This window comes from Hoplias malabaricus, chromosome Y (assembly GCF_029633855.1).
Source record: "Hoplias malabaricus isolate fHopMal1 chromosome Y, fHopMal1.hap1, whole genome shotgun sequence".
In the NCBI taxonomy this organism is placed as follows: domain Eukaryota; kingdom Metazoa; phylum Chordata; class Actinopteri; order Characiformes; family Erythrinidae; genus Hoplias; species Hoplias malabaricus.
In genome coordinates, this window is record NC_089820.1 from 63,586,135 (window position 1) to 63,602,239 (window position 16,105).

The 16,105-nt window shown below is 39.6% G+C and overlaps 2 protein-coding genes across 3 annotated transcripts; one reads left to right on the plus strand and one right to left on the minus strand.

The window, feature by feature from the left end:
* The first annotated feature begins 423 nt into the window (after positions 1–423).
* On the plus strand, positions 424–6,333 carry LOC136678248 (LIM zinc-binding domain-containing Nebulette-like). Of its 2 annotated transcripts, none has more exons than XM_066656222.1 (8): positions 424–448; positions 2,684–3,002; positions 3,165–3,259; positions 3,534–3,618; positions 5,023–5,130; positions 5,322–5,502; positions 5,705–5,823; positions 6,152–6,333. In XM_066656222.1, the coding sequence occupies exons 2-8, from the start codon at positions 2,934–2,936 to the stop codon at positions 6,326–6,328; spliced, it is 834 nt and encodes a 277-aa protein (XP_066512319.1). In that variant the 5' UTR covers positions 424–448; positions 2,684–2,933; the 3' UTR covers positions 6,329–6,333. The 2 variants fall into 2 exon arrangements, with proteins under 2 accessions (XP_066512319.1, XP_066512320.1); XM_066656223.1 differs by lacking the exon at positions 424–448 and adding an exon at positions 1,104–1,124.
* A 655-nt stretch (positions 6,334–6,988) lies between these two features.
* LOC136678247 (serine/threonine-protein kinase RIO1-like) lies at positions 6,989–14,884 on the minus strand. Its single transcript, XM_066656221.1, has 17 exons — positions 14,722–14,884; positions 13,412–13,625; positions 13,070–13,154; positions 12,858–12,927; positions 12,263–12,305; positions 12,047–12,139; positions 11,776–11,888; positions 11,611–11,691; positions 9,925–10,011; positions 9,677–9,814; positions 9,326–9,429; positions 8,889–8,995; positions 8,449–8,514; positions 8,247–8,360; positions 8,116–8,169; positions 7,738–7,863; positions 6,989–7,123 (listed from the first exon to the last, which is right to left on the minus strand). The coding sequence occupies exons 1-17, from the start codon at positions 14,793–14,795 to the stop codon at positions 7,019–7,021; spliced, it is 1,674 nt and encodes a 557-aa protein (XP_066512318.1). The 5' UTR covers positions 14,796–14,884; the 3' UTR covers positions 6,989–7,018.
* Positions 14,885–16,105: the final 1,221 nt, after the last annotated feature.

Genomic DNA, 16,105 nt, shown 5'->3' on the forward strand with positions numbered 1-16,105 from the left:
GGCGACCGGTTCATGACTGGGCATCGTGCATTCAATCTGATCTGTTATTATGCCTTTGGGAGCACACCAGAGTCCACGGAGGAAACACACGTAAACAGTGTTTGTAGTTACTTGTAACCATTGGTTTTGTTTACGCGTAACCACATTCATATAGATTTTCTGTGAGATAGCTTCCTAGTAAATACAATTTAGTATTATTATTATTATTATTAGCTTATAACTATTTCGCCATCACTTCTTTAGTCATGAACTCTGATTACTGTGCTGAGTAAATCTGCTATCACATTTGCATCTAAATGAATCATTGAATCAGTGGTTCGATTCCTTGCTGCGTACAGTTCAAATGAATCACTAGTGCACCAGTCGTGCTGAGTACGCGCAGCGCGTTCACGGGTTAAATCCCGTGTTGCAGAAATGTAGTTTTGAACGTTTACCTGGACGCGGTAGGGTAGAAACCAGTTTCCGTACAGTTTGGGTTTCTTACCTATTTAATGACTGAATATAAAACGGAACGTTACATAGTGACAGTACGTGTTTCAGGGTCAGCTCGAGTAATGATTTAGCGTGTAACGCATATTAACGTTGGCGCCTTATGAAAAGCCCAGAAACCGTTGAGCCGACGACAGGAAACACAACATTTGCCTTATTACCATAAAGCTGGAGAACGTGGGCGTTAGCCTGTAGCTTATGGTTTAAAATGCAGGAACTCAGATTTATTATCTGTGGAGAGCTCCTATATGCTTTAATGAAACTGTGCAGGTTTTTGAAGGTTTATGTGCACTTTCAAAACCAACACGGGACACCTGCGACTGGCCTGTGGTGTTTTACAATACACCCATGTACTGTACATTATTTACAAGACACCTTTGGAAGATGTATATTTTCCAGTACAGAATTTTACAGGAATTAAAATGTAAAATACGTTCTCTTAGTTGTTCACCAAGCTATACAATATATTAAAATTATAAAATATTTTAATATTTTGACTCAGCAATTTGATGTCTTTGTCTTACTATATCACAAAGCTTAATTAATTTATGAACTATTGTTCTGTAAGCGCTTTGTTCTATTAAGGGTTCAGACCCCTTGCACACAGTGACCTGAGGTGGAGTTTGTCCAGAACCGTAAGTCCCACTTCCGCCATCAAATTAACCCCTAAAACTAATCTCTGTTTATTATAATTATAAACTGTGACGTTCTTACTAAGTAAAATCCCCTGAAAACTCGAAAGTAGCTCAAATATTACTCTACACCTTTGTCTGCAGTCAGTAAACGCTCACCTGCAGTTTTGAAAAATCCGCCCTGAAAGTTGACTGGATTGGTTCTATAGTTTTTTGACGTATAAAAACCCAAGTTTCCAGAGTCCGCTTGTTTGATACTGGCTTTGGAACGTTGCAGTTTCATGGCAGAATTGCTTAAACGTGGCTTTGACTTCTTAATTCACGCATGATATTTTTTCAAGGGTGAACAATTCATTTTTACAGGAGGGGCTTTTAAGTCACTTAGCAACTTCTTTTTTAACACAGTATTTCCAAAGTAATTCATTTCAAAAGTAATTCTGAGGCTAATGTGCTTAATGTACAATCTGTGATTAAACCATGATGTAAGACGTTTATATTGAACTCTCACTAGAATGAAAACTGTGGTCGTCACTGCCCCCTCGTGGTTTCACTGCAATTCTGCTGGCCTGTTTGTTTCGCTTTAAATTGTGGATAATTGGATCAATATTTCCGACTCTTATGCGAAGTGCGCTGCTGAGAGCTATACTTTTTATTTTTATTTATTTTTTAATTTGGATAAAGCACTAGCAAAAAAAAAAAAAACCTTAAGTCATAGTATCACTGGTGCAGAGTCACCATCCCCCAAGACTGCTCAAAACATCTCTGACTCATCAAATGATGGTCTTTTTTCGACATTTCCCTCAGTTAGACACACACGCATATATATGTGTGTGTGTGTCTGTGTGTGACCAAAGTGTAGTGTGTGTATTCTGCTATGAGACTGCAGTGGTTCAACATCAGTCTCACAAGGGTGGATTCAGACAACCTGGGTTTGGGTTTAGTATGTTTTAAAACGTGTGTGTGTGTGTGAAAATCTGTTCATCTAACTCAAAAACAACATGATATCTCAGGAAACTTAAAGCAACACTATGTAAGATATGCTTTTTTTGTTCCCAGACTCTACCTTCAGTTGAAGAGTGTAATTCACTTTTACAGCACTGACCTGAACTCAAGGGGTTGTGTGAGAGGAATAGGGGTAATTTCCTACCCGCCTCCAAAAGTTACATAGTACAGTTTCTCCTGTGCTGATTTCAGAGTAACAACAACAGGGGCCCTATTTTCCCTATTATAAGCCAGTGAACATCACAGTGATCTTTTAAGCTGTAAGTTTAAGATAAAAATAGGACCTAGTGTTGCTTTAAAGGGGATTCAGCATCGGACCCAAAGGAGGCACACGATGTATTTTCATGAGCTTCAAAAAAAAATTCTGAGACTTAACTGAGAGCTCCTCTTAAACCCAAAACGAGACGTGAGATTACACAACAGCGTCCTTTATCTCTCCACGTGATCTAGATTTGATGCCTATGAGGAACTAGCAACATTTAAGAAGATCCCTTTTTGTGTAAATTAGATTTTTTTTGCCAAACCATTCCTTTAAAGGAACATATTTTGCTGATTTTCAGTTCACGTGATTGTCTTCTGCATGCTGTTTATGCTCTGTTCCTGAGCGCGCAGCAGGGAATGGCTTGGCACGGATTCATCTGAGGCTCGTCCTCATTCCCAGCGCCTTCCAAAGAGTCAGCAAACGCCCCCATAAGCTGAGCATCCACGCAACTTCAATCCAATCCACTGCTACGGAGAGCCAGGCAGCACTGGAGCGCACTGAACCCAGAGAAGGTTTAGTCAGCGGTGATCCGGATCTAATGCTCCAAAATGAACCCTCATTGTGCACGCTGTGGCAAAATAGTCTACGCTACAGAGAAGGTGAACTGCTTGGACAAGGTATTACTCTTTTCTTTGTACTGATCACTTGAGAGCTGCAGTTCCTTTTCAATGGGATGTTGACTGGTAACTCTGTTGCACTGCCTGCATCTGTAAGCCTTACACTGACTGTGGATTATGTGCATGTTTACATGTTTATTTCTTGATTTGTTTACTTCTCAGTACTGGCACAAAGGCTGCTTCCACTGTGAGGTGTGCAAAATGACCCTCAACATGAACAACTACAAAGGATACGAGAAGAAACCCTACTGCAATTCGTATGTTGTACAAACGTCAGCACTTAAAAATAGCACTTTTGATGATCTGCAAGTTGGGGAGGGGGCTGGTCTGAGGATCTGCATCAACATATTCTTCCAAATGAGCAGCTCAGTCAAATATAGAACAGCATCCAGCCCTGAAGCTTTGCTGATGACATGCCTGTTACCCACACACAAAGCATAGTTTATGTTTTTCTGCCAACAGTCTCTTTCAACTTCTTTATAAGCTGACGGTCTTCATGCTCCCCATAAATGGCTTTTCCTTCTCCTCCAGGCACTACCCAAAACAGACGTTTACCATTGTGGCTGATACCCCTGAAAATCTGCGCCTGAGACAGCAGAGTGAGCTGCAGAGTCAGGTACGGCAACCCTCCACTGTTCTTTAAAAACACTTTCAGATAAACTGTAGTCATTCAGCCTGATCAATACAGAGCTGGAGAGGTTTGCAGCCAAAAGGGACTGAAAATGGTTCCAGAGGGATATTCTCTGATTAGATTCTCAATATTTCAAAGGAGAGTAGGTGACAAAACAGAGGTTTCCAGGAGTGGAGTGAGCCCACACGTCAGAATACGTGTGTTTGAAATTTCGAGATCCGTTCATAAACTGATAACAGGTTCCCTGAAAAGAAGTTTGATGCGTTTGTGATGTTAGAGGCATGCAGTTAGCGCAGTGCTAAAGTGTTAGCTCCAGTGCAAAACTAAAGCAGTTTTGCGCCCCTCCTCCAAAATGTACATAGTGTAGTTTCTGCAGTGCTGAAGTTGGAGTAACAACCACAGTGGCTCAGTGAAGTATCACAATGATTCTGAATTCAATGCAAGTAAAAAAAAACAAAACAAAAAAAAACTACCGACTGCTCCTTTCATGTGTTGGAAAATAAAGAGCAATTAAAAGGTTAGTTCTATGTACAGAAAAAAAAACTCAGCTGGTCAGCCATGTTGTAGCACTTGTAACAATGTTATAAAACAATAATCAAAGGTGGAAGATCAAGGGAAGGAGGACAACCACGAGAGAGAGAGAGTGTCTTAGCTCGTCCGGCGAGCTCTTCTGTTGCCAGTGTGAGATTGGGTGTGACACTTCGAGGTCAGCACGGAGAAAAGCAAGGCAGCTGTCCACTCAGCGGTGAGCTGGCCGGTCCCCCTCGGTTCTCCACCTGGCAAACAACAGCATGCTGCCAAGCCCTTGTTGTTCAGGTTCTGGCCCAGGCTTTCAGACTAACACCTCATGGAAACACTACAAAATAGCAATCAGGGCGTTCAGTTTTATCTTTGCTGTTGCTACTTCATGTATCTGATTCCCTTTCTACCGGCCAGGCCCCTTTTTCACGGTTTACTGAGCGGCCATTTTGCAGCATTTACCCGACCCTTTTGGTTAACTCTGGCTCTTTACCAACAGGAGTCAGGTTGGCAGATTCTAGAGGCAGAATTCACGAGAATTCACTTCCATTATTTTGGCAGTAGTCAGAGTTCCTGACACCTTCATCAGAAAAGACACTGAGCAAAAAATGTAATTCCTTAAAAAAGTAGCAAGAAGGAAACCATAGCAACAACGAAGAACACTCTTTGTGGTCTTTGATCGTTCTGGTCAAACTTAAGTCTTGTTTTGGAACGCCCGAAATGGTGAGGCACGACCAGAAACAAGACTTCAAGCTTGAAAATGTACAAGTTACTCATCAGATTCACCAATGGTGGAGTTGTTTTTCAATATTTAGATTTCTCAAATCCATCCTGTATGTAACTCGGATTTCTCCATTTTTTGACCCATAGGTGAAATACAGGAAAGATTTTGAGGACAGTAAGGGCCGTGGTCTCAGATTTCTTGTGGACACACCGGAGGTGCAGAGACTGAAGAAAGCCCAGGATCAGATCAGCAACGTAAGGCCTGTGTTTTTTAATATAACAGTGTCATGTTTATCAAGATTTACTCTTTAACCTGCTTCTTATTCGCCTACAAAAGGTGTCATTATTCTTGTAACGAAACACTATGTCCATATGGTGTCCTGCAGATATGTGGCACTTTGTTGGCACTCATTCTGCAGTGGTGTATCTTCCACATTTTCATGCAGGTAAAATACCATAAGGATTATGACATGCCAGGGTTGCACGGGGTCACTCAGGACATGCAAGGGTCTTATCTTGTTCGAGCGCAGGGGAGGCCCAACAATCAGACCATGAGCAGCAGCACAACACAACAGGGTGTCCATCAGTACATCATGGAAATGGACCGGAGGCCAGGCGTCATTGTGGGTGAGCTTTGCATCTTCAAAACTCGTAAACAAAACACGAGTCCCACAATACAGACTCCTGTCCAGTGAAATGTTTGTAAAGCAGACCATGCATCTCACTTCATCACAATATAACACAACACTCACTGTAATGTAGACTTCACTGTAATTGTAAACGGTACATGCCTTTTTCCTCTGTGCTATTTCTGTCTGTTTGTATATAGCGCCTGTCCTTCCTGGGGCGTACTACCCGAGTGGACACAACCAGGGTCACAGCTACATGCATCAGACAAGCATGCACTCCCTCAGGTCAATGCAGCAACGATCACATCCCTCTACCATGGTGAGCTCTCATCCAACAAGCCTTTTCAATGTGTTTTATGTTTTGAGTGTGGCTCCGTTCGCCAACTTGGGCTTCTTTCTAAAAGCAGATAAGAACCAGTTATTCCCAGCATGCATCACTCCAACTGTAAACAAAAAGTTCTAAACCACAATTTCCTAAAGTTAATCAATTTATTCAAATCTTTGCTGGTCAGTTTTACAGTTTTTATCCGTAAAAACGTTTTTTTGTTCACTGTTTACACTGTTATTTGGGTATGACTTTCTATTATATACATTCATACATTTGGGATAAAAGGGCAAATATGTTCATTAACGCTGACCTCTCTCAGAGTGTTTACAGGGCTTTGTATGACTACACAGCTCAGGACTGTGACGAGGTGTCGTTTCGAGACGGCGATGTGATCCACAGTGTGCAGCCCATAGATGAAGGCTGGCTGTACGGCACGGTGCAGAGGACCGGACGCTCGGGCATGCTGCCCGCCAACTACGTAGAGGGCATTCGCTAACTCACCTCCTCTCACCCCCACCGAGCCTCAAATTAAAACCGTTTCACTGCAGTCAACACTTGGATCCAAGACTTGTAAATCGAGAGGCATGCCTCTATTTTGGATGTAACAATGGTCAGTCTGTCAGTCTTTTTAAGAGGTGTCTCCTTTTGTTACAATGTACCCATGAACCCATTAGTTGGTGCATGTTATGATATAGTTTTGTACCTTCTCTATATTTGATGTTTTGTGTTTAACTGTAAATACCTTAAAAACATACAAATACCTTCCTAAAACCCCAAATATATTTTAAAACATATGTGCACTGATTTCATGACTGATACTTTGCTTGAATTTTTAAAAAAAAGCATTCGTCTCCGTCTTAACTTATGAAATAATGCTAAATGAAACATGTCTTTGCAGCATGTCTTTGTATATTTTGTTCAAATATATGAATACATAGTATTTGTACATTTTGATGTAAACATTACATTAAAATTATTACTATGCTAGAAGACCTGCTGTGGCAATTTCAGATATTTATTAAAATCTCTTGGCTGTATTTGAGAGTTTTATTTGTTTTTTTAAATCCGTTCTCTTGGATTTCATCTGCAGCCTAAGATTTCCTCAGCTATGTTAAAAACTGTGACCATGTCCCTACAAGCGTCTTCTATTCTTTCTGCTCGTACACCGATTCCCTCATTTTCATCGTCATTTCTTCATCTTGGAAACCTTCTCCCTGCGCTTTTTCACATGCTTGGGCACTTTGTTTCTTCGTTTCTCTCTCTGAGCTTCTTTGACCAATTTCTTCCTTTCCTGAGGAGGATAGAAAATAAAATACATAAATACACTGTAAAAAATTGCTGTCAACTTACAGCAAGTCTGCTACAGTGTTTTATTGTAAATCGCAGTATTTACAGTAAATTGTTGTATTATTCAATTACAGTAATATGCTGTAAATTGGAAATACAGTAATGTTCCTGTAAAAATACGGTAAATAGCTGGGAACTCTGCTGCCAGTATTTTACTGTAAATCGCAGTATTTACAGTAAATTATTGTATTACTCAATTACAGTAATATGCTGTAAATTTGAAATACAGTAGAGTTCCTGTAAAAATACGGTAAATGGCTGGGAACTCTGCTGCCAGTATTTTACTGTAAATCGCAGTATTTACAGTAAATTATTGTATTATTCAATTACAGTAATATGCTGTAAATTTGAAATACAGTAGTGTTCCTGTAAAAATACGGTAAATGGCTGGGAACTCTGCTGCCAGTATTTTACTGTAAAATGTACAAGACATTTTTACAGTGTACCTTTAGTGCATAACTGGTGCAGTGTAGAAGCTTGTTCAGACACCACGTGAGTAAATACAGAGTTAGATTTTCTCCTTGTTAATATCGGTACACAACCCTCTTTCCTTTGTACCTTTTTATCCAGAGCCTGTGCCGGGTCCTGTTCACTATTTTCTTGCGTGCCTTCTGCTCCAGAGTCCTCATCATCTTCACTGCTCGACCCCTCAGCTTCAGCACACTTCTCCAGCAAGGAGGGAACCTGCAGAAGAACAGAGAAGGTGTACACACCACTTTTTTCTGACACTGAAATGAAAAAGATCTGATATGATTTTCCTTATGCTTTAACCTTTACTTGGGTCACTACTTAATGGCTTATGTTGTTGCAAGCATTCACTTGGGTTTGGATTTATTCTGTTCTTTGGCATCCCTGATATTAAACACAGCATTTTCCATGGAGTGAGTACACCAAGAATGAGCGACTGAAATCAATAATTTATTTGAAATCTCTTACCGTCTGCACGCCCGAAAGGTCCTTTTTGAGGCCCGTAACTGTCTGGTACAGGATCTATCATTAAAAAAAAGAAACAGTCAGCAGTGCACATCATCTCCTTCTCCAACAGTTTTCAGGACAAAGGCACTCACACTGTCATCCTGGACGTTCTCGGACTCCTGATCCCTGTTCATCATAGTGTCCACATCCCGTTCATAATGACTCACTTCGTTAAGAGTACGAGGAATGTAGGCTTTCTTGAATACCTGATATTGACACAGGAAAATAGATCAACTCTCTGTAGTGTACGCAGGAATTACAGTCTATAGGACACTATATATGAATTATTTGCACCTCCTCATCCACTTTGTCTTGGTTGGATCTCTCCTCTGCTGTTCTTGCTGAAGCTATCTCCATCGCCTGTGAAAACAGTGTGCATAAAAATAAATGTAAAGCAGTTTATGACAATTCAACAGAATCTGATCCAAATACCCATGTATGTATGTGTGTATATATATATATAAATATATATATAAATAATGAGCAGCAGTGCTGTGTTACATAGAAAATCAGGACCATGTTGCAGGTGTGTCAATGTAAAGTTTTAAATATTTTATCAGATAAACATGACTTGACTTTACTTTCCAAGTGTAAGTTTAAAAATACAAACAAAAACAGCCTTTTGACAGTATATAAATAGCAAACGCCCCTCCCACTTTACACTTATATGATGGACCTATATTGGCAGACGTACTAACAACAGCCTTTAATAATACCAGTTGAGCCACACAAACCTTGTCTAGATACTGGTTGATGTTGTCTTTTGTGATGGAGGGGTCTGTGACAAACTCAAAAAGCTCCCTCACGGTCATCACTGCAACGTTATGCTTCTGGAAGAAGTCTAATGTCATTAAAAACAAAGAAAAGAAAAAGATTAAATAGTTAATTCAGATGTAATCTATAATTCATACAAAAAATGTGATTTGATATGAAGCATATTCAAGTCTTTTTTGTGGGTTGGTGCAGCACTGAGACGTCCACCCTGTTCTGCTAAATGAATTAACAATGGGACTCCCCTCACTCAGAATGTCCTCCTTCAATTTCACAGAGCTGCATTTAGATTAAATCATACACTGGCCTGGAAATTTGGGGGAACCGAATGCAAAACAAGGTGAAACCTCGAGATGCTTTTTTCAGTCTATAAAACAGTGTGTAATGTTAACCAACCCACCATTGATATTGCTGCAGTCTTTACGGAGAAACTCCAAGGCGTGTGGATGGTCGTGCTCCACAGACTGAGAAACGTCTATGATATAGGCATCTCCATCATGATACCTGTAAGAGACGGAAAAGATCTCAATCCACCTCCCCCACAGCCGTCAATTTTTAACTTGATAATTAACAAATAAACAAACATTTGTACGACAAAAGTAGGCTTCAAAGATTAACCGAAATTAGAGCAGCAATACAGCCTAAATGTAACAGATATACCGCATCAAACACTCTGGCAACTGAAATGACTCATATACAAAAGCAGTGGGTGCGTCTCTAAAGCTTTACACAAAGCCCAAGTGTGACTTACAGCATGTTAAACTCGCTGAGGTCAGCATGCACCAGCCGAGCATCCTGATACATCAGCCTCATGTTCTGGATGACCTGCAGATACAGTTCTCGAGCTTTGGATTCAGACAGAGCAGCATTCTTCAACAGAGGAGCAGGCCTGGGATCAGAACACAGACAGTAGTTAACACAAGAATTTTAAATATTTAAATGGTGTAATGATTTCAAAAGATTTATTAGTCTTAGTAAACATAAAGCAAGCATACATACGTGTCATCTTTTCCGATGAAGTCCATGACCAGAACATGGCTCCGGAGCAAGATGGGCTCAGGGCTTGGGATGCCTGCCGTCTGAAGCCTTGAAACGAAAACAGAGTTAGAGCAAACTGTGAACTCAAAAAAGATTTATTACAACACAAATATAGACAGAACAAAATAAATATGTATTTTTTTTTTTACTTGAATGTCATCAAATACAGTGCCTTGCGAAAGTATTCGGCCCCTTGAACTTTTCAAACTTTTGCCACTTTTCAGGCTTCATACATAAAGATATAAAATTTTTGTGAAGAATCAGCAACAAGTGGGACACAATCGTGAAGTGGAATGAAATTTATTGGATGTGTCAAATATTTTTAACAAAAACTGAAAAGCGGGGTGTGCAATATTATTCGGCCCCTTGCGTTAACATTAAATTGCGCCACATTTTGCTGCAATTACAGCTGCAAGTCGCTTGAGGTATGTCTCTATCAGTTTAGCACATCGAGAGACTGAAATTCTCGCCCATTCTTCCTTGCAAAACAGCTCGAGCTCAGTGAGGTTGGATGGAGAGCGTTTGTGAACAGCAGTCTTCAGCTCTTTCCACAGATTCTCGATTGGATTCAGGTCTGGACTTTGACTTGGCCGTTCCAACACCTGGATACGTTTATTTGTGAACCATTCCATTGTAGATTTGGCTTTATGTTTTGGATCATTGTCTTGTTGGAAGAGAAATCTCCGTCCCAGTCTCAGGTCTCTTGCAGAATCCAACAGGTTTTCTTCTGGAATGGTCCTGTATTTGGCCCCATCCATCTTCCCATCAATTTTGACCATCTTCCCTGTCCCTGCTGACAAAAAGCAGGCCCAAACCATGACGCTGCCACCACCATGTTTGACAGTGGGGATGGTGTGTTCAGGGTGATGAGCTGTGTTGCTTTTACGCCAAACATATCGTTTTCCATTGTGGCCAAACAGTTCGATTTTGGTTTCATCTGACCAGAGCACCTTCTTCCACATGTTTGGTGTGTGGCAAACTTTAAACGAGACTTTTTATGGATATCTTTGAGAAATGGCTTTCGTCTTGCCACTCTTCCTCTCTGCGCTTTGAACAGAACCCTGAGACTATCACAGAGCAGGTGCATTCATACGGAGACTTGATTACACACAGATGGATTCTATTTATCATCATCAGTCATTTGGGACAACATTGGATCATTCAGAGATCCTCACTGAACTTCTGGAGTGAGTTGGCTGCACTGAAAGTAAAGGAGCCGAATAATATCGCACGCCCCACTTTTCAGTTTTTTATTTGTTAAAAAGGTTTGACACATCCAATAAATTTCATTCCACTTCATGATTGTGTCCCACTCGTTGATTCTTCACAAAAAATTTCAATTTTATATCTTTATGTTTGAAGCCTGAAATGTGGCAAAAGGTTGAAACTTTCAAGGAATACTTTCGCAAGGCTCTGTATGCACAGCAATGTTCCAAACCCACTCTGAAGCCTTTCTACTAGAAGAGCAGCAGCACGAGGACAAAGAATTAATTACGCCTGATTTCAGGGGAGATGTTGGGTCACTCTGACAAGCACACTACACTAATTAGTGTACATGAGCAAGACTCCTAACACTGTAGTGGCCTATATTTGAATCAGAACACTTGCTAAAAAGCCATAAATGAGTGATTAAAGCCTCATACCAACCTGATCAAATTCCTCATCTCCTTCTCTGCCCACGTTCGGACCATCTTCCTCGGGTTCCCTTTACAGTAGCCGTGTCGAAACCTAAAGCATTGTAATTAACGATTACTGACTTGTGACAAGCAAGTGGACTTGTGTGAACAACATGTAAAGGCTCATGTTTCTCACCTGAACTCTCCACTGACGTATTTATCTCGGTCTTTAAAAAGCAGAATGGACGTCTTGTAAATCTTAATGGCTCGACTTTCCCCCTTTGCTGTGGTTGCATGGTAAACATTGGCCTTAAGAATCAGAAAGAACAAAAAGTAAATATCAGAAACCAATTTAGGTATGAGACAAGTAGAGAACAATGCTTGGGCTAACCCGAAAAATATATATAAGTGCTGTTCTTGGGTTTTATAACATATTATACACAGCATGAAAAAGGCCTCGTAGCTACCTCTTTGCCTGTGCTGATACAGCCGTTGATTTCTGAGATTATTCCTCTGCTGAGCATTTTGAAGAGAATCATGCGGGTTCTGGGGTCCAAGACCTACAAAAGTGAACAGTTAGCATGCTTTACAATAACACTTATTCGTTTATTTATCTATTATTATTATTTTTTTTTTCAAATTATTGTTAAGGTTTATCTATTAACCATTCCAATGACTCATACCTGTTCTACTGTAGCTCTGTCTGACTTATCCTTAACCCGATACCTACGCAAACAATACAAGAGATTGTTGAAGTGTCTGGGATCAATTTTACTGTGCAAAAACAAAATAAACTGACATTCATTATCTGTAACCCTTATCCAGTTCAGGGTCGCGGTGGATCCAGAGCCTACCTGGAATCATTGGGCACAAGGCGGGAATACACCCTGGAGGGGGCACCAGTCCTTCACAGGGCAACACACACTCACACATTCACACCTACGGACACATTTGAGTCGCCTACTAACGTGTGTTTTTGGACTGTGGGAGGAAACCGGAGCACCCGGAGGAAACCCACACAGACACAGGGAGAACACACCACACTCCTCACAGACAGTCACCCGGAGGAAACCCACGCAGACACAGGGAGAACACACCAACTACTTACAAACAGTCACCCGGAGCGGGAACCGAACCCACAACCTCCAGGCCCCTGGAGCTTTGTGACTGTGACACTACCTCCTGCGCCACTGTGCCGCCAATAAACTGACATATGTGTTTAAAAAACAACAAAAAAAAAAAAAACTGAAGTTGATAAAGAAAATATATAACACTAACGTGTCTGCATCTCTTTGTTTTTGCATCACTGTGACCTTGTTGATAACCGAATCTGCGTAGTCCAGTTTATCTGGAAAATAGAATCAACACACAAAGCTTAGTCTGATGAATAAAAACATTTACATCTTTATAATCTCCAACATCTGTCTATAGAGATTTTTCTTCTTTATTTTATAGCTCTGTGTTTTTTGGTGATGAAACACTGTCCTTACCAAGATTTATTTTGTTTTCATACTTCCTCAGGACCTTATCTGATGGAGTGCTCATGTTATGTAATTTTGAGTTTTGTCGATTTGCCTAAAAACAACACAGACACAATAAATAAACAAATAAATAAATAACCCACAATACATTAAAAGCACATTACAGATTTAGGAGGGTTCCAAATGAATAGGATTTACTAAGCTATATACACACACACACACTACAAGTGATAGTAAAATGCACTGGGTTTTATTATCAATGTACAATGATGTTGTTGACTTTTACACCATACATTTTTGGATTAAAGGATGAAGCATTTCATTCATTATTTGGAATATTGTAACGGCTACCTGTTGATTGTTGCAAGGCCTCACTGCGGCGTAGCGCTTGGTAAAATCTCCTGTTGACTCACACCAGTCCCAATCATAGTCCTCTTGTTCCTCCTCCTCTTCTTCGTCATCATCATCTTGCTGTGAAGGTTCAAGGGACAAAGTCTGTAAGCTCACTCCACTGAGCTTGTCCAGTGTTGGAGGCTGGCCTGTACTCTGGCTCACTTCTGAGTCACTGGGGAATATATATGTTTCTATTAATATACATTAGGTATTACATCCTTGAGGCTGAAAAAGTCTGGCTTCTGTTTAATGCATTGGGAAAGCCAAAAAAAGCTACCCCTATAAACAATTAATACATTGTTTAATTTGGGTTTAATAATATAAAATAAGACGTATAAAGGTAAAATAGAACATAAAATAAGGAGTAGAATTCCTATTAAAATGGAAATAAAACAACATTAGTGTAGAAGAGAAAGAAGTGAGAAAATCTGAGTTCAAACAGAAACAGTTAGGTATTGTCCTTTAAATTCATGTGTTATAACTGTTTAATAATGAATTTTAAAGTATTTATATAATCTAATATCATTAACAAACTAACTTTAAACTTTACATAAACCATTCACAATAAACGAGTGTCTGTGGTGCTTTCTTTATACACCACATAAAATCATAATTGGATTAAGCAGTCAAAACCATGGCTGACATTTCTGGCTTTGAAACTGTAGGCGTCAAAATAAACAAACTCATCCATGGTTTCTGACGTCATAAAACTAACTGACAAATCCTGTTTTGGGACTGGGGCTCTTGAACCGTAGGCCAAGACAATGGTTAAAATTATATCTAAACCACTTCTAAGACATTGGGGAATTTTTAATCTTGGAAATAACTTCTAAATATTTTAGTTTTAATGGCTTAGTCGATGACTGAAAAAGAATTTAATTTAATAAAAGATATTTGCTCTTTGAATATCAACAGATTTTACTTAAGAACATAATACATTAAGTAAAATATTTAAAATTTCTTGAGGCTTTGTCAGTCTCAATGGTCACATATATTTCTAAACTGTTTTGCTATATGTTTCTATCGGAAATGAGCAAAACCTGCATTTAAATCCACTTTGTTACTGAACTTTTCAGTATTTTAAGTGCTGTGAAACTGAACAGTTTACAGAGGCATTACACATCTAAATTACGTGTATTTGGCCGGAGAGTACATTATTCTAGCCTCTAAAGAAGCAGCTTTAAAGCCAATACAAGCCTTAAAACCGACTTTTAAACCAACAACAACAGTACCACTGTTAGCCTTTAGCTGCTAATATTTACTCTCACCTTGCCGACTCCTCTGCGTCATCAAACTGCCCCGGAACAATCGACGGAACATCGGAAAATCTCTCGCTGTTCATTTTATAAACGGAGAAATCAAGGACAAAACACTACGAGGGCAAAAAAAGAGCTGTTAATCTCATAAAAGCTCCACTCACAATACTGAGAACGTGGGTACGGAAGCCGAAAAGGTATCCGTTTGGGGGCAGGGTAAGTGGCTGATAAGCGAATGAACGACGTGATCCCTGACCATACGTCAAAGGATTGCCCTCCCTCCCCTTCCCCAGCACAGAAAACACGAGTCATTCATATTTTAGAGAAGCCTCAATAATTCACTCTGCCACATCGTTTTTTCCACTTATGTTCTCCCTATGCTCTTTCAAAGTTCAGATTTAATTAATTAAATCTCTCAAAACCCAGCTCAGATCATCAAAATGAGATTTAGAAGTTGCTGCCGAGAAAGATCACCTATTAAGACACTACACTTTTACCTTCAGTCAGCAGATCAATTAATATGCAATTAGTCCTGCTCAAATGCCTCAACTCTCAACCTAGTTGACAGGATTGCTTCCTCAGGTTTATGACATCAGAAATCCTGGCTGTTTGAATCCGTGTCCTTCAGATCATATAAAATGAAATTTCTCAGTCGGGCCACTGACTGCTAATGTCAACCATAATGAATAAAAAACACATGCTAACTAAACACATGGGTTTTAAGCCACAAATGTTCCGCAAAGAAACCATACTGTTTTTATATTGAATTTATCACACACTGTATTCAGCACAAACATTGTATTAGTGGGAAACATTTCCTTGTAAATTTCAAGCTGACAATTATAAAGCTTGTGTCGTTTTGATCAAACACAAAATGGATGCCCTGAGAACATGTTTTTTTCTCTCAAATTCAGTAAGTTAACTTTGCGATGCTGCAATAGCTGGGGATGAACATTACACAAGTGTTTTATCCTGTTTCAGGCATCAAATGTTTCCAGATACGAAGTGAGAGTGGAGTTTGATTTCGTCTCATATCTCAGTGATGAACATTAAGTGCTGTTTATCTGATGGGGGGTGTTTTTGTGGGCTAACAATTCTTGCATGGTTGTTGAAATACAAATTTCTTATGTATAATTGATTTTAGGTTTATTTGCTTCTGACCAAACCATTATTTGGTTTGGCTTTTTTAAGGCTAATTATTCATCAGTACCTGAGCTCTAAATGTGATCAAATGTGATTAGAGTTACTACAGAAAAAGAAGGTGAACAAAATCATTATTTACAAAACTGGAAAAATCAATGACAAGCACCGAGAACGTAAAACCAAAAAACAGATTTGTATTTAATTTCTCACTCTTTCTTAGTGTATATTTATTGTTTGAATGATTTAATCAAAT

What these genes read in the sequence shown, in the direction of transcription:
- LOC136678248 (XM_066656222.1), top strand. Translation starts at nt 2,934, where the DNA reads ATGAACCCTCATTGTGCACGCTGTGGCAAAATAGTCTACGCTACAGAG. An exon ending in AGGTGAACTGCTTGGACAAG is followed by an intron (nt 3,003 to 3,164) that starts GTATTACTCTTT and finishes TTTACTTCTCAG; the next exon opens with TACTGGCACAAAGGCTGCTT. An exon ending in GAGGCCAGGCGTCATTGTGG is followed by an intron (nt 5,503 to 5,704) that starts GTGAGCTTTGCA and finishes GTTTGTATATAG; the next exon opens with CGCCTGTCCTTCCTGGGGCG.
- LOC136678247 (XM_066656221.1), bottom strand. Translation starts at nt 14,795, where the DNA reads ATGAACAGCGAGAGATTTTCCGATGTTCCGTCGATTGTTCCGGGGCAG. An exon ending in AAGACAAAGTGGATGAGGAG is followed by an intron (nt 8,361 to 8,448) that starts GTGCAAATAATT and finishes TGTCAATATCAG; the next exon opens with GTATTCAAGAAAGCCTACAT. An exon ending in CACAGGCTCTGGATAAAAAG is followed by an intron (nt 7,124 to 7,737) that starts GTACAAAGGAAA and finishes TATCCTCCTCAG; the next exon opens with GAAAGGAAGAAATTGGTCAA.